Genomic DNA, 18,025 nt, shown 5'->3' on the forward strand with positions numbered 1-18,025 from the left:
CTCACAGAACCTAGGGAAACATGTTTATTATAAAGGATATAGATGAAGAGATATATGGAGTACGGGGGAAGGAGAGTGGAACTTCTGTGCCCTCTCTGGGCATGCCACCCTCTAGGAACTTTTTTTTTTTTTTTTTTTGAGATGAAGTCTCACTCTGTTGCCGGAGTACAGTGGCTGGAGTGCAGTGGCGCGATCTCAGCTCACCGCACCCTCCGCCTCCTGGGTTCAAGCGATTCTCTTGCCTCAGTCTCCCAAGCAGCTGGGATTACAGGCACCCACGACCACACTGGGCTAATTTTTTTTTTTTTTTTTTTTTTGTATTTTTAGTAGAGACAGGGTTTTCACTATGTTGGCTAGGCTGGTCTCAAACTCCTGACCTCAGGTGATCTGCCTGCCTCTGCCTCCCAAAGTGCTGGGATTACAGGCGTGAGCCACCACGTCCGGCCAACTCTCTAGGGACTTTTATGTGTTTAGCTATCTGGAAGTTCTCAGAACTTTGTTTTTTGGAGTTTTAATAGAGGCTTTATTTTATGTAGTCATGATTGATTAAGCTATTGACCATTACTGAACAACTTAACTTTCAGCGCCTCTCCCCAGTCCCCGGAGGTTGGAGTGACAGTGTGGGTGCAGATAAAAGTCCCACACCTCTAATCTTTATGGTCTTTATGGTGACCAGTCCCATCTTGAGGTACTAATACTTAGGGACTGTCAGCCATCAGTCATCTCATTAGTATATAAAAATACATTATTTTGGGGTTTTTAAGGATTTTAGGAGCTATACTTCAGGAAACAAGGTTGAAGACCAAATATATATTTTGTAATATCACACCAAGATCATAATTTTGTAAATCAGTGTTCCCTAGATTTTGCTGAGAGGTGAAACCAGTATATGCAACCCAGATTAACCCCCTAGATAATATCAGCGTTTACATAGAGTTTAGAGTACCCCTGGTGAAAACTGATTCCTAAGTAGGTCAGGTCACAGTAGTTTGTTAATGGGGATACTTCCTTGTCTTAGAATCACTTCCTCCTGCTCTGAAGGGAAACTGAAATGGATTTAGTTCTTCCTAAAAAATGCTGTGCTATATTTTAGCCTTTTTTCTGCTGGCTTATTTCATTTTATCTCATGGCTTCATGATCATTGGTGTCTCTCTCCTTTATTTTTTGAAGATTCTGACACTTTCAAGCATTTTCCAGTTACTGCCAAAGCTTAATGAAGTTAAAGATATTTGCAGTGTTGTATAATTAACTCACATCCATAGAGTTCTGCGGCAGCTTTTAATGGGTTCCTTCCTATAACTAACAATCTCCTGCTTACTCGTCTTAAAAAGTTTCATCTTCATGTGGTCTCTTTTTTTCTTCTGCTGTCCCTTCCTCTTCCTCTTTCTCCTCTTTAAAGCAGCAGGTTGTTTTACTTCTTGATTAGAGTATTTTCACAAGTGGTCACTGTTTTTGAGAAGTCTCCAAGAACTTGGTCAAGATTAGATCATTGTATTTGACTAAAATGTCAAGCCCTGGCAGGAAGGTGATTACTGAGGCAATGTCTTGTTAGATAAACCTGCATTGTATGTATCATTTCCAAATTTTAGCAGACTAAACTGTGCAGCATTGTTTGAATTTCCCCCTCCAACTCACTCTGGCTATTAATATGCCTTAGGAGATAGGTAGCTGGCCGTTCTCATTGTTATATATCTAGCAGTCTCTGGAGGAAAGAGAACTCAGACCTGGTAACTGAGAGCAAAATATTTATACAGACACAAGAATGGGGGTGGGCAGGAAGGGAGGGTTGTAACTGAAAAAAGCCAGACCAAAACAGTTTTGACAACTTAAATTTATTATAACTGCCCAACAAAGGAAGTAGAGTTGGAGGTTTATCTGCAAGAGGTTTTGTTTTTTGTTTTTTGTTTTGTAGCTCTACCTCTTAATTTATTATTCATTTTATTTTATTTTTTGAGACAGAGTCTCGCTCTGTCACCCAGGCTGGAGTGCAGTGGCACAATCTTGGCTCACTCCAACTTCTGCCTCCCGGGTTCAAGCGATTCTCTTGCCTCAGCCTCCTGAGTAGCTGGGATTACAGGCGCCCTGTCACCACGCCCAGCTAACTTTTGTGTTTTTAGTAGAGACGGGGTTTCTCCATGTTGGCTAGGCTGCTCTCAAACTCCTGACCTCAGATGATCCACTCACTTCTGCCTCCCAAAGTGTTGGGATTACAGGCATGAGCCACCATGCCCGGCTTTAATTCATTATTGTTAATATTTTTGAGACAGGGTCTTGCTCTGTTGCTCAAGCTGGAGGGCAATGGCACCATCATGGCTCACTGCAACTTCAACCTTCTAGGCTCAAGCGATCCTCCTGTCTCAGCCTCCCAAGTAGCTGGGACCACAGGTGCATGCCACCATGCCCAGCTAACTTTTTTTTTTTCTTTTTGTAGAGACAGGGTCTTGCGATGTTGCCCAGGCTGGTCTCAAATTCCTGGCCTCCAGCCATCCTCCCGCCTGGGCCTCCTGATGTGCTGGGATTACAGGCGTGAGCCACCAGACCCGGGTTAGCTCCACCTTTTAATGGAGGAGAATGATAAGCAGGTTGAAAATGGTGAGGTAGGATTGGAGAAATACATTATCGTAAAATATTTTTTAACTGGGGGCCCATGTTGGGAGTCGCACGGTTACTCAGAGAAGGATCCAGTAGTAGCATTAACCGAGGGAGAAAGATAAGCTGTGGGGAAAGGGCTAGTGATTCAGGAGTTGGAATTCCAAACATTTTCCATAGCTTGTCAGGAACATTTGTGCAGACCTTTGGATATATAGAGAGGGATTCCGTCTGCTGATAAAATGAGCGCTGGGTTTACCAACCTTAGGCCTTGGCTCACCCCTGATCCTCACCGCCGGGCAGTGAGATGGACGCGTTATTTGCCTCCATCTGGTGGACTGCGCTCTGCGCTTCCAGAGGTGGAGCAATTGTCCGCCTCCGCCCGGCCAGCACGTGCGGGAGGCTGGATTTGAACCAAACAAGTTATCTGTGTACCCCACGCCTTTGCTTTTACCCACTAGGCGGTAACGTGATTTCACGCCTGAGAGTTTCTTGGCTGAACAAGGTGGAAATCACTGGTTTCAGAGATTGGAAATCACTGGGTGCACGCCCCTGGATTCTTTCCCTAGCCACTCGAGGCCGTTGCACTTGCCTCGACGTCTCTATTCGCACAGCGCGCAGTTACCACCGCCCCACTCCCACCGTGCCAGCCTGCGGGACTCTCGGGCTTCCCTCGGGCGGTGGGAAAAGAGCCTCCCGGGCTGACTCTGCTCGGCGCGCATGGCTGCCAGGGGAAAGTATTGTCCTTAAATCCAGAGCGGCGCTACGCGCAGGGGAGCGATCTCAGACCGCGGCGGAGCATCGGTGATCCCAGGGCCTGCCGCGTTCCAAGGCAAGCGCTAGTACTGCGAGCAGACAGTGGTCACTAAGAAGTCATTACCAGATTGGCTGGGGGAGTCCTAGGGATCCGGGTCCCGCCGTCCCTCACACCTCCCTCCGCGTCCTTCCGGACCCCAGGGCGACGCCGACCCGGCCAGGGGAGCCCGGGGGAGGGGGCCGGGCCGGGGTGGGGCGGGCGCGCGTGCGCGAGCTGTCAGACCGGCCCCGCCCCCGCGCCCCGCCCCTCCCCTCCCGCCCCTCCCCCGCTCTCCGGGTGTAGGGCGGGCGGGCGCTGCGGCGGCCGCGGCTGCTGCTTCCTCGGGCCATTTTGCTGTGGAGCGGCGGGGAGGAGGAGCCGCCGAGGAGACCCCGGGCGAGGAGCTGCGAGCCGTAGGAGGCCGCGCGGACTCCGGGCTTTCCGCCGTCGCGGGGATCTCGGGGGGCAAAGGGATCGCCGGGGAGGGGCACCAGAGAGCCGCGCCCGCCGCGCGGAGCGCCCCTTCGCGTCCCCTGCACCATGAGCTGGGGCACCGAGCTCTGGGTGAGTGAGGGGCTGGGCCAGCGGGCAGATGCGGGGCGCGCGCTGCGTTTCCCCGCGGCCTGGAGAGGGGGCGCGGGCCGCGCTGCCGGGCGGAGGCGAGGGCGCGCTGGTCGGGGTCCTCGCGGCCTGGGGAGGAGGTGGGGTTCCAATCCCCCTCGTCGGCCTTGGCCCGAGCAGGAGGTGCGGGCCGGCTTGTCCTTCGGGGGCGAGGGGAGTTGGTGCGGGTCCCCGGCGGCCTGAGGAACGGCGCGGGCGGGCCTCCCTGTCCCCGGCGCCCCGGAGCGGACGGTGTGTGTCGGGCCGAGCCCTAATCCCCCGGGGCGAGCCGCGGATGCCCGGAGAGGGCCGGGACCGGGCGTGGGGGCGTGGAGGCCCCGGCTGCGCGGCGCTGCGTTGGGTCTCGGGGCGCCCCGGCCGCGAGTTCTGTCCTGGCTCCGCGGAGGCGCTGGCGGATCGGGCACTTCCCCGGGGGCGGGGCGGCCGGGGCGAGCGCCGGGGGTCGGGTTTTGGGGTGCTGGGGCGAGAGTGCGGTCTTCGCTCTGGAGGCGAGGACTTCTGGCCCGTGGCGGCTCCGGGCGCACTTGTTCTTTCGGGGTAGCTCAATCCTGAGTGGGATGTGGGCACTGCGACGTCTGGTCTGGAGGGGAAAGTGGGAGTTAGGGAGAGATCTTACGTGATCTACCTCAGGAAGAGGCGTTCGCGGGGTCAATGATCTTTAACGGTTGCTCGGAGAAGAGTTTCCAGTGGGGAAAGTTGGCGGTGAGGGGCGCCTCGCGGGGATGCTTGGCCGGGGGATGCGCACGGTAAACGGGCAGCCCTCAGGGCTGAGGGCCGTCCCCGGAAAGGCGAGGGGCTGGCTGTGGATGGAGCTCTTTTCCTGCCGTCCCCGGATTCGTGGGGAAATCACTGGGCAGGGGATGGGCAGTGCAGCGGCCCGGGAAGGAGTAGACGAAATCTCAGTTACTGCACTGAAATGCCCTCAAGATGAGCCATTTCCCAGGATGAACTCTGAAGTGCCTGCACTACCTTTTGGAATTCTATTTGCAAAGGGTGTGGAGGAGAAAGTGTAGGGTGGTGTTGCTATCTGAGATGAGGCCAAGAAATCTCATGTCAAAATAAAACAAGGTTAGAGCAATTACAGAAACAGAGCACATCCTCCCTTGTTTTTGTTTTGTTTTCTTTTGCTTTAATTGTTTTTACATAACCATTTGTTAGGTACAGAAGCAGCTACAGTTGTTATTACCAAAATCCTGAGGGCAATAGCTCCCTTAAATTAAGATAATTCATTTTATAAACATCTTCTGCCTAAAAGGGATTCATGACAAAATTTCCGCTGATGTTTACAAGTATCCATTTTGAAAATAAAATAGTTTAAAATATTTGCACACACCAGTTTAGGCAAAATCTACCACTTTGAGTACCGTATTGAAGTTTCTTTCCTCTTCTAATCCTTCCACTCCCTTTAGCTCTCTTTAGCTTATCTGGGGTGGGGAAGCAAATCAGAAGTAATCTTTGTCAAGACAGTAGAAATTGTGGCACAATTTTTTTTTCACTTGTTCAGACAGGTGGATGGAATTATGGAGGGAAAATGTACAATATATTTCTGAGTGAAATAGGGACCGAACACAGTACCTTGGTGGACAGTTCAGTGATGTTGGTGAATGGGATAGAATATAATTCCAAAGAGAGGCAGTGGCTATGAGCAAAACTGCTAAAACAGCGGCAATTGCCTGCATTATTCTGTACATTTCTTTTTGAGGGTGGAGAAGTGGGAAGGAAGGCAGGGTTAGGAGTGATTGAAAATAAATGAGAGAGGCCGGGCGCAGTGGCTCAGGCCTGTATTGCCAGCACCTTGGGAGGCCGAGTCGGGAGGATCTTTTGGGCCCAGGAGTTCAAGAACAGCTTGGGGAATATCTGGAGAGGCCTCCTCTTAAAAAAAAAAAAAAAGAAAAAGAAAAGAAAAAAGAAAAAAATAATAAATGGGAACTGGAATATATACAAATATTAATGATATGAAATCTTAGATTTGCTTCACAATAATTTGGGTTGTTAGTAGATGGGAGATAGTGAGACAGAGTTGGCCATTATTGAAGCCAAATGCTGAGTACAGAAGTATTCATTACACTATTCTTTCTAGTATATATATTTGACATTTTCTACAATAAAAATAATTGGAAAATAGTTTTAAAGAAGGATGTGAACTATTTGTAATTTTTTCACTTGACAATTTTATGAGGAAGAATGAATCAGTTAACAGTTCTATATATGCAAGTGTATGGCAATGAGGAGTTTTTAAAAAGACATTCTTTTTTTTTTTTTCTTTCTGAGACGGAGTCTTGCTCTGTTGCCTGCCCAGGCTGGCGTGCAGTGGCGTGATCTCGGCTCACTGCAGCCTCTGCCTCCCAGGTTCAAACGATTCTCCTGCCTCAGCCTCCCAAGTAGCTGGGACTACACGCGCCTGCCACCATGCCCAGCTAAATTTTTTGTGTATTTAGTAGAGACAGGGTTTCGCCGTGTTGGCCAGGCTGGTCTCAAACTCCTGAAGTCAGGTAATCCGCCTGCCTCAGCTTCCCAAAGTGTTGGGATCGCAGGCGTGAGCCACCACGCTTGACGTTAAAAAAGACATTCTTATGAGTACCAGCATTTGCCTTTGAGTAGCTTACAGTTTAATATAGGAAAAGGAATGAACACATGATTGTGCTACTAAGAGAAATGCAAAATCTAAGTTTTCAGGTGAAATGCAAAGATGTATAAGGCTTAGTAGCTTTTGAGATTTAAAAAAACTAGAATAATGAAGGATTATGAAAAGTAAACCCCAGTTTCTCCGGTGGTCAGAGACTTGGTGATGTGCGGTACATTGGGTAGCCCAGCGGAGGGCAGTGATTAAGGGTTTTCCTTGAATGGTGGCTTTGGAATCATGCACATGTATAATGAGATAATGATGGGGCGCTCAAGCCGAACTTGGCAGAATTATTCTTCTAGATGGAGAAAGAGCTATGGTTTGGGTTGCCATGAATTATTTGTAACAGGTGGTTGCAGCTTTCAGGGACCTTCACAAATACTATCAGATTTTACATACATTTTAGGACTTCAGGTTAAAATCAATACAGGCTTTTAGAAACTACAGGTTTCTAACGTGCATTTTACACTGAAGACCTGCTCCTAAGCCACATCCTGCTTTGTAGAGGGAGTAAAACCTTTCTCTTCCTCTTTCTTTTTTACTTTTTCTTTAACCCCTCCATAGAAATAAACTTTCTTTTTTTTTTTTTTGAGACAAAGCTTCGCTCTTGTTGCCCAGGCTGGAGTGCACTGTCACGATCTTGGCTCACTGCAACTTTCACTTCCCAGGTTCTAGTGATTCTCTTGCCTTAGCCTCCTGAGTAGCTGGGACTACAGGTGTGCATTATCACACCTGGCTAATTTTTTCTATTTTTAGTAGAGATGGGGTTTCACCATGTTGGCCAGGCTGGTCTCGAACTGCTGATCTCAAGTGATCTGCCCGCCTCGGCCTCCCAAAGTGCTGGGATTACAGGTGTGAGCTACCTCGCCCAGGCTTACATGGCCATTTTGAAGTGATTGGGTTATAATAAAATAGTTTACAGCTCTTCATAACATAGCTCTTCATAACATTGCCTTTTAATCAATTTTCAAAATTTTTATTGAACAACTATGGTGTGCACAAGACACCAGTCTGAATCTGTTGTAAGTTACATTATATACATTGAAAGATATCTACGTGGAAGCATAGAAAGTAGGTTTTACCTCTAGCTTGTAACATCAGAGTCAAAAGAAAAATGTTTGTATGTAAAATTAACCAAAATACATTTACTCAAGACTTGTTAAAAAGGCAGTGTTAGTAAGGTAAATATGTTCACTGACTTGTTGAAGTTGTGGCTGGTTGTTGGAGAAATGGCAAAGCAAGAGTTGCTTACATTTGAATGTTTTTTTTTTTTCTTGCCTACTTACTGAGGGAAGTGACAGGTTACTGAAGTGTTAGTTCAGCTTTTTATTAGCTTGCTCATTAGTGTGAAGTATGAATAAATCCATTGGAAAATTAAGCCTTCCTCGTAATTATTCTCTTTGCAGCTAACAAATTATTCAGTGACAGAACCTGGTTTTGCTGCCTCCTAGTATCCTCTCTGTCATCTTTATTTATTTGCTCTGGTGCTAATGAGAAATGAAGTATGTACAAGAAAGAGAACAGAGAAACCTGAATAATGCATATTGGTTAGCATAGTAAGAAGCTACCTGTGGGCTGGGCGCGGTGGGTGGCTGACGCCTGTAATCCCAGAACTTTGGGAGGCCGAGGCGGGCAGATCACGACATCAGGAGTTTGAGAACAGCCTGACCAAGATGGTGAAACCCCATCTCTACTAAAAATACAAAAATTAGCCGGGCGTGGTGGTCCACGCAGGTAATCCCAGCTACTTGGGAGGCTGAGGCGGAGAATCGCTTGAACCCGGGAGGCGGAGGTTGCAGTGAGCCGAGATGGCGCCATTGCACTCCGCCCTGGGCTACAGAGCGACTCTGTCTCAAAAAAAAAAAAAAAAAAAAAGAGCCACCTGTGTTGATTGTATGTAATTTTTTTTTTTTTTTGAGACAGAGTCTCACTCTGTCGCCCAGCCTGGAGTGCAGTGAGTGGCACGATCTCGGCTCACTGCAAGCTCCGTCTCCCGGGTTGACGCCATTCTCCTGCCTCAGCCTCCGGAGTAGCTGGGACTCCAGGCGCCCGCCACCACGCCCGGCTAATTTTTTTGTATTTTTAGTAGAGACGGGGTTTCACTGTGTTAGCCAGGATGGTCTCGATCTCCTGACCTCGTGATCTGCCCACGTCGGCCTCCCATAGTGCTGGGATTACAGGCGTGAGCCACCGCGCCCGGCCGATTGTATGTAATTTTTTTTACCCGTGATTTTTAGAACCATGCTAGGCATATAATGTACATTCAACTGTTGAATATGTTGACCCTGATCGTGGTGTGCACTTTCAAGAGGCAGCCGTGTGAGGATTGTCTACCAACTGTACTGGGAACAATGCCTGACTCTGTGTAGGAGTTCAATAAATATTTATTGGATAAATGAATAAATCCCTTTTTTTCTTTTGTTTTAACATTTGCTTTTTAAAAATAATGGGAAGATAATTATAACACCTTTCTGCACTTCGGCAGTTGTAAAAAATATATATAATTTTAGGTATCTTTTTGGAAAATAGACTATTTTTTAGAGCAGTTTCGGTTCATAGCAAAATTGAGAAGGTACAGAGATTTTCCATATCCTTTCTGCCCCCAAATACACACAGTCTAAGTACCTTTTTTGCCTTTAAAGTAGGGTTTGAAAAATTATCCCTTCTCTGTTGTTCATTCTACTTAGGCATGATATGTGTACATATGTTTATATAAGAACACTTTATAGTGTGTTGAATTTTTTTCCCTAGTGTGTCGAAATTTTCAACTAGTTTTTTAATCTTAAAGTAACAAATTATTAACAGTTCCAGGTATTGGAGAATTATTACCTCTTCTTACTGCCCTTGAATGCTAAATTGGAGAACCCTGTTAACAATCGTCCCTAGCTCTTCTACTGCTCTTTTTTCTTTTTTCTTTTTCCTTTTTCGAGATGGAGTTTTGCTCAGTCACCCAGGCTGGCGTGCAGTGGCGCGATCTCGGCTCACTGCAACCTCTGCCTCCCAGGTTCAAGTGATTCTCGTGCCTCAGCCTCCTGAGTAGCTGCAGGCCCCCACCACCATGCCCCGCCAATTTTTGTATTTTTCATACTAGAGATGGGGTGTCACCACGTTGACCAGGCTGGTCTCAAACTCCTGACCTCAAGTGATCCGCCCGCCTCTGCCTTCCAAAGTGCTGGGATTACAGGTGTGAGCCACCATGCCTGGCCTCTACTGCTCCTTTTTCTTTTGTTTTTTTTTTTTTTGAGACGGAGTCTCGCTGTGTTGCCCAGGCTGGAGTGCAGTGGCGCGATTTCAGCTCACTGCAAGCTCGGCCTCCCGGGTTCACACCATTTTCCCGCCTCAGCCTCCCGAGTAGCTAGGACTACAGGCGCCTGCCACCGCGCCCGGCTAATTTTTTGTATTTTTAGTAGAGACGGGGTTTCACCTTGTTAGCCAGGATGGTCTCGATCTCCTGACCTTGTGATCCGCCTGCCTCGGCCTCCCAAAGTGTTGGGATTACAGGCGTGAGCCACTGCGCCCGGCCTACTGCTCCTTTTTCTTAACCCTTCAGAGATTTCTGTTTGGGATGAACATGGCAAGACCAACAGGGGAGATAATACTCCCTGAACCATGGTGGGTAGGGCAGAACTGCTTCAGAAGAGAAACAAAATCAACTTAGTTTTGCCATCCTTACTTCTCCATGAGAACAAATTTTGCACATGTCTTTTCTGTTTAGTGGATATTAAAAGAAAACAAACCGTGGGAGGCCTGGAGATTTTGCAGTTGATATTTAGATATCAGTTTTGTTGCCCTCACTTTGTACATTAGACAGAATCCTGAAAATTTGTGTAAATTGCCATTTTGGTAGGCAAAACTGTACTTTAAGCACGTAAAAGAGTTTTATAAGTGTCTATACTTACTATGTGAACACATTACAACTCATGCTTTACATTGGTGAGACATGGAAAGTGCTTCTTTGAAGGACTATTCAAGTATCACCCGCTAAGCAGCTAAAGCTAATATTATGTTTCCTGCAAGTATTACTCATACTTGTTTCATCAACACCACCCACATTTAAAAATAAGGCTTTATTTTGACACTTAAAAATTGAAAGCTACTAAGAATACATGAATGCCCTGGGAAATTAATCTAATTAGATTTTAGAATGTGGGTGTGAAGTCTTCTGGAATTAGTGTTTATAAAGGAATATTTGTTTCCTGTGTTACTTGTACACTCATACTAGCTTGAGCCTAGTAATGTGTTTAGTTAAAAAACTTTTTTTTTTAATGATAAGAGGCCAAATATGTGTATTATATTAGAGAGTAATTTGGGGGTATGTAAGTTTTTGTTTGTTTGTTTTTTGAGATGGAGTTTTGCTCTTGTCGCCCAGGCTGGAGTGCAATGGCACGATCTCAGCTCACTGCAACCTCCACCTCCCGGGTTCAAGCGATTCTCCTGCCTCAGCCTCCTGAGTAGCTGGGATTACAGGCGTGTGCCACCACGCCTGGCTAATTTTGTGTTTTTAGTAGAAATGGGATTTCACCATGTTGGCCAGGCTGGTCTCAAACTCCTGACCTCAGGTGATCCACCCGCCTTGGCCTCCCAAAGTGCTGGGATTACAGGCGTGAGCCACCGTGCCTGACCTCCCTATTATCTTAAAGTCTTGAATGATTGTTATCATCACTGCCATTTATTGAGTGCCTACTATGCCCCAGGTGCTGGGCAAAGTGTTTACATCCATCATCTTGTTTATTTGTTACAAGAATCCAGCAAGGTAAATACCATTTGTGCCAATATCCTGGAAGAAGATGCTTAGATGGAGTCATTAGTACAGTTTTATTGGGGAGTAACACCTGTGAAGGGGAAAGAGTGGAAGCCATCAGATCACGATGCAGACCTGACAGAGTCCCCACCAGGCCAATGGGGAGCTCCAGAGCAGACACAAGAATCCTCTGGCAGAAATGGCTCGGCCTCTGTATCTCTGCCTTCCTTTATCATTGGCCAGAGGTCGTCCCAAGAAGAGGATGGCCTTGGCTGCCAGCTTGCTTAGTCATTGGCTGGGGGTGCTACAAGAAGAGATGCCCTCGACTCAAAAGATGAGGTGGACCCTAAAGGAGGCTGCATGCTAGCCACAGTCCTTGCAGCTGGGCAGCGAGTCATTTTTTGCCACTTCTCCATGTTGCCCAGGCTGGAGTGCAGTGGCACGATCTCGACTCACTGCAACCTCTGCCTCTTGGGTTCAAGTGATTCTCCTGCCTCAGCCTCCCAAGTAGCTGGGATTACAGGCACATGTCACCACACTCTGCTAATTTTTGTATTTTTTTGTAGAGACGGGGTCTCTCTATGCTGCCCAGGCTGGCCTTGAACTCCTGGGCTCAAGTGATCCTTCCACCTTGGCCTCCCAAAGAGCTGGGATTACAGGCATTAGCCACTTGGCCAAAAACTGGATCTTCTGTGTTAGTAGTGCACAGTTCCCTTTATCCCCACCACTCACTCATATTTCCCCATCACTGCCGTAGATTTTGCTTTATAAAACAGTTGATGTTATTCATATTGAGAATCACTGAGAATCAATGACTCACACCACTAAATGCTGCAGAGCCAGCAGAAACAGTCATGAATGAAGCTCGTATTCAAGCAGATGCTTCATGGATGTCTAGTAATCTCCTAATTCTTTCAAAGCCAGTTATTGTTTCTCTTTTCTAATTTGAATAAATTAATTTGCGTGGATATTAATTAGTAGGAGTAGTATCAAGTTTCTGAATTTGCCCAACAGAAGTATGTCTTGGCGAAAACTATTTTTAAGGAAATTGAGAAAGAACAAGGAGGAATACAGAGTCTCACTCTGTTGACCAGGCTGGAGTGCAGTGGCACAAACATGGCTCACTGCAGCCTCAATCTCCTGGGCCCAAATGAGCCTTTCGCCTCAGCCTCCTGATTAGCTGGGACCACAGGTGTACACTACCACGCCTGACCAACTTGTTTTTTTTTTTTTTTTGAGATGGAGTCTCGCTCTGTCGCCCAGGCTGGAGTGCAGTGGTGTGATCTCAGCTCACTGCAATCTCCGCCTCCCGAGTTCAAGCGATTCTCCTGCTTCAACCTCCCGAGTAGCTGGGAGTACAGGCGTTTGCCCGGCTAACTTTCTGTATTTTTAGTAGAGATGGGGTTTCACAGCATTAGCCAGGATGGTCTCGATCTCCTGACCTCGTGATCCACCTGCCTTGGCCTCCCAAAGTGCTGGGATTACAGGTGTGAGCCACCGCAGCTGGCCTAACTTTTTTTTTTTTTTGAGACAGAGTCTTGTTCTGTCACCCAGGCTGGAGTGCAGTGGCGCAATCTCTGCTCACTGCAAGCTCCGCCTCCCAGGTTCATGCCATTCTCCTGCCTCAGCCTCCCGAGTAGCTGGGACTACAGGCACCCGCCACCATGCCTGGCTAATTTTTTTTTTTTTGTATTTTTAGTAGAGGCGGGGTTACCATGTTCGTCACCGTGTTAGCCAGGCTGGTCTCGATCTTCTGACCTCGTGATCCGCCTGCCTCAGCCTCCCAAAATTCTGTGATTACAGGCGTGAGCCACCGTGCCCAGCCCAGCCTGGCTAACTTTTTTTAAAAAGTTTTTTTTGTAGAGGCGGGGGGGTCTTCCTATGTTGCCCAGGCTGGACTTGAACTCTTGACCTCAAGTGATCACCGGCCTCGGCCTCCCAAAGTGCTGGGATTACAGGCGTGAGCCACCATGCCTGGCCGACATTCAGGGTTTTAAAGTTTTGAGTCTTCAGGAACAAGAAACGAAACACTTTCTCTATTATCTATAGCAGAAGAAAACTTGGGACCTGTAAAGGAATCTACTCCCCTTGTACTTCTATTTGCACAGCCAAAATTGAGAATGGGTTCCTGAAATCCATTTAAAGACCAGACAGGCTCTGGGGACAAACGGTGTGGGTGCTCCCAGTTGAGTGAGGCAGTGCTGGAGGGCTCAGCCTGGGTTGCCTTGCTTGCCTAATCTAATATTTATTAGTATCGGGCAAGTCCTTGCATCTCTGTTCCTCGCTTTCCCAATCTATAAAGCATGGTATTTCTCTTGACAAGAAGGCATAAAGATGAGAGATTGTTCGTAAAGTACTTTGAGGTTGTTGGATGAAAGGTGATAGGTAAATACAAATTATTATAATCATGGGGAAGGTTAATGAAAAAAACTCTGGTCCCTGGGAACAAACTGTAGAACTCTCCTGCGGTAAGCAGGATTCATGAAAAATGAGCTATTTTCTGTCCTAGCCTTCTGATTTAAAATTTGGTGTACATGTTAACAATACAATAAACCTAATATTTGGAAAATGCCTGGAAATCGTTGCTTTGGACAGGAAATCTGGATTTTAGGAGGTCATATTAATAGCATATTTATCTTTTCCTCCTTGAAGAAAAATAAAATCCACTCCAAAACACTAATCATACTAATTTTTAGCAGTATACTTGGGCCTTCTTAAGATTTAAGTTTTTTCTAGGGGGAAATAATTTTCTTTGGCTATTATTACCACTTTAAAAAAAAAAAAGTTCCACTGAAGTCACATGATTTCCCCACCTAAAAAGCTGGATATTTGCTGCTTGAAACATCTAATGAATTATTCTGCCTATCAGCTTAGTTTGGGATTGATTTTTTCTTGGCAGAGATAATGAAGAGGTTTAGAAGTATTTGCATTGGAACAGATATGGAAATTTCTGGAAATGTTTGGGCAAGGACATTTAGATTTCATAAGTGTATATGTGTATGTAAAATATATTCTTCACCATGACTGACTTTTAAAATTCACATTTTACTTATTGGCCAGGCACGGTGGCTCATACCTGTAATCCCAGCATTTGGGGAGGCCAAGGCAGGAGGATAGCTTGAGCTCAGGCGTTCAAGACCAGCCTGGGTAACATACTGAGATCCCATCTCTACTAAAAATTAAAAAATTACCTGGGCATAGTGGTGCATGCCTGTAGTCCCAGCTACTTGGGAAGCTGAGATGGGAGGATCACTTCAGACCAGGAGTTCGAGGCTGGCTGCAGTGAGCTGTATTTGTGCCATTGCACTCCAGCCTGGGTGACAGAGCAAGACCTTGTCTGAAAAAAAAAAAAAAAAAAAAAGTTTATTTTAACTTATCCTTAAAAATAGGCTATTTACATTGTTCAGTTTCAAAAGTAAGGTGTACGTGTGAAGTCTCCCTGTCATCCTAGGAGAGGTTTAGTTCTTGTTACGGCCGTTTTTGGCAAGAGGAGTGGTGGTGGTAGTGCTCAATGTTTATAACTTTGTACATAAAAGGAAACCAAACAAAATTGTAAAAATTTCATCAGGCCAGGCACAGTGGCTCACTCCTGTAATACCAGCACTTTGGAAGGCCGAGGCGGGCAGATCATGAGGTCAGGAGTTTGAGACCAGCCTGACCAACATGGTGAAATCCTATCTCTATTAAAAATACAAAAAACTTAGCCAGGCATGATGGCGCTCGCCTGTAATCCCAGCTACTCAGGAGGCTGAGGCAGGAGAATCGCTTGAATCTAGGAGGTGGATGTTGCAGTGAACTGAGATTGTGCCACTGCACTCCAGCCTGGGCAACAGAGCGAGACTCCCTCTAAAAAAAAAAAAAAAGAAAAAGAAAGAAAGAAAGAAGGAAGGAAGGAAGAAAGAAAGGAAATAAATTATTGTGTAATAAGGACTAAGGTAGGGTAACTCCATGGAAATGTGTACAGGAGTGTAACTCAGGTGGGGAAATGGCATCCAAGTGGAGTCCTGAAGGACTAGTAAGTTTTACAGGTGAAGTGGGGTGGTCAGAAGGGTGGAGGGGATCTGGACAAAGCCTTCCAGGAAAAGAAGGAGGAAATGGTATGTCCAAAGGGTCATGGAGGGCACGGAGCTCTCAAATGATGAGCAGGTGATAGAGTTGTAATAAGAGCCTGAAGAGGCAGACTGTAGCTAAAAACCATGCGAGGACTATGGCCTCACCTTGAGAGCATGGGAAATACCCTTGAACTGCTGAAAGCAGGTACCTGTGGTGCCAGTTTTCAGTGTGGAGAAGGATGGAGAGGAGCTCGGTAGCTGCAGGCCACACTGGGCCGATTGGCTGACTGGATTACTGGAGTGGGTTTCAGTAGAGAGCCTTTCTATGTATTGCATTTCTCAACCTGTTTATATGTGGGTGGAATTAGGTTAAAATGGATTGCTGGGGAGCCTTGGACATTCAAGGGAAGGCCTCGTAGTGAACAAAGAAGGCCTAGGAGCCACCCTCTGCCTCCTCCCACTTCAAGATGTTCAAGGGGGAGGCATGTTCCCTGCTCTGGCTTGTGGGGTAAATCAAATATCGGCCACAGGTCCTTTTTTCCACCAGCTGGGTGCAAAACCTAAACCTACCAGCACTTTATTCTTGTCCTCTCTGTCTCTGCTCAGATGATACAACCTTGTTAGGGTTATCAGGGTTTGTTCCCCAGCTCTTTTAAGCTAGCAAATTTCTTATTTTCAGTATGCCTGGAGGTGACTCATGCTAACCTAATTCCCAAGCCTGTTGAATAAACCAGAATGAATTTTAAACTTATAGTGAGAAGTATATTCATAAGCAGACTGGATATTCATGTTGGCTGATCCGTACGTTCTCTCCCTGTAGGCTAATCTGGGTGGAAAGCTAAATTCTTTATAGCATTTCTTGGAGAGCATAAAATGAAAATAGGATTGGATGAGTGTAATGGCTGATGACAATGGGAGCCCTAGGCATCTGCCTCCTCTGGAGGACAGTCTACGTTACAGTTAGAATAGAGTCTGTTTTATAGATGCTGTGTAGGTGATTCCTTTCCTGTTAATCCATTCTTTCTTTAGGCAGACTATAGCACAGTTAGTTATGTTTAGATTTTTTTTTTTTTTTTGGAGACGGAGTCTTGCTCTGTCACCCAGGCTGGAGTGCAATGGCGCGATCTCGGCTCACTGCAACCTCCGGCTCCCAGTTTCAAGAGATTCTCCTGCCTCAGCCTCCTGAGTAGCTGGGATTACAGGTGTGCCCCACCACGCCCAGCTAATTTTTGTATTTTTAGTAGAGGTGGGGTTTCACCATGTTAGCCAGGCTGGTCTTGAACCCCTGACCTCAAGTGATCCACCCACCTTGGCCTCCCAAAGTGCTGGGATTACAGGCATGAGCCAGTGTGCCTGGCCCTGTTTAGGTCTTTTTAATTCCAATCTCTATTCAATCTTTCATGCCTGAGATTATATTCAGGTACCCAGATTGAATGCTGGATATTTATTATCTCATCACTTTCTAGCATTCCCCAAATTGGCAAGTCTGAGAAATCTGTAGTTTTTTTATGTATAAGAATCTGTAATTTTTGTTTGTTTGTACTCCATCACCCAGGCTGGAGTACAGTGGCTCAATCAAGGCTCACTGCAACCTTGACCTCCTGGGCTCAAGCAATCCTCCTACCTCAACTTCCCAAGTAGCTGGGACTACAGGCCTGCAACACCACACCAGGCTGATTTTTGCATTTTTTGTAGAGATGGTGTCTCGCTATGTCACCCAGGCTGGTCTTGAACTCCTGAGTCCAAGCGATCCCCCTGCCTTGGCCTCCGAAAGTGCTGGGATTACAGGTGTGAGCCGCTGCACTTGGCCATTTATAAGAATCTGTCATTTTAAAAGCTCTTCTAGGTAGTTTTGATGTGGCTTAGGTAGCACTGTTTAACATTTTGATTCCTTCTCAAGCATTCTCAGTTTTTGCTCATTTTTATTCTTTATAGCAAATCTAAAATCTAGCAATATTCTACTTCCTTACCCAGTCAGCTACTGACAAACATTATCATCATTTTAAGGTACTCTTTGTTCTCTATGGTTTTCTAGTAATGACTTATTCAGGTACCCAGATAAGTCATCATTCATTAATTCATTTGAAAAAGATTATAGGGCTGAGCATGCTGGCTCATGCCTCTAATTTTAGCACTTTGGGAGGCCAAGATGGGTGGATCGGTTGAGCCCAGGAGTTTGAGACCAGCCTGAGCAACATGGTGAAACTCCATCTCTGCAAAAAATTAGCCAGATGTGGTGGCTGAGTTGGGAGGATCGCTTGAGCTCAGGAAGTTGAGGCTACAGTGAGTGGTGACTGCACCACTGCACTCCAGGCTGGGCGACAGAGCAAGACCCTGTTTCAGAAAAAAAAAAGAGAAAGAACAATATTTTAAACTACTTATGTGCCAAGCATTGTTCTAGGCAAAGGGAAAATGGCAGTTAACCAAATAGTAAAAAATGTTTTGCTTATATGTAATCTGTATTTACAGTGTATCAGATAATGATAAATGCTATGGACAGAAACAAGGGAATGAGATGGAGAACAGTAGGATTGAGCTTGATAGGGAGAAGAACAGAAGTGTAGTGCTAGACATTTTACAAGATGCCTGTTATATAACTAATT

The 18,025-nt window shown here is 46.2% G+C and overlaps 1 protein-coding gene across 27 annotated transcripts in view; it reads left to right on the forward strand.

The window, feature by feature from the left end:
• Window positions 1-18,025, forward strand: part of FNBP1 (formin binding protein 1) — a 167,811-nt gene that overhangs the window by 6,946 nt on the left and 142,840 nt on the right. For 17 of the 27 annotated variants that reach the window (XM_016961841.4, XM_054658465.2, XM_016961844.4 and 14 more), the window contains exon 1: window positions 3,649-3,949. The exons of 5 other annotated variants lie outside the window; for them this stretch is intronic. In XM_016961841.4, coding sequence (XP_016817330.1) covers window positions 3,926-3,949 — 24 coding nt within the window. In that variant the 5' untranslated portion in view covers window positions 3,649-3,925. Of the gene's footprint in view, window positions 1-3,621; window positions 3,950-18,025 lie in introns of those variants that run through there. 5 more of the 27 variants (XM_054658469.2, XM_016961857.4, XM_016961859.4 and 2 more) reach the window with 3 other exon arrangements.

The sequence above is a fragment of the Pan troglodytes genome, chromosome 11, assembly GCF_028858775.2.
Source record: "Pan troglodytes isolate AG18354 chromosome 11, NHGRI_mPanTro3-v2.0_pri, whole genome shotgun sequence".
Taxonomy (NCBI): domain Eukaryota; kingdom Metazoa; phylum Chordata; class Mammalia; order Primates; family Hominidae; genus Pan; species Pan troglodytes.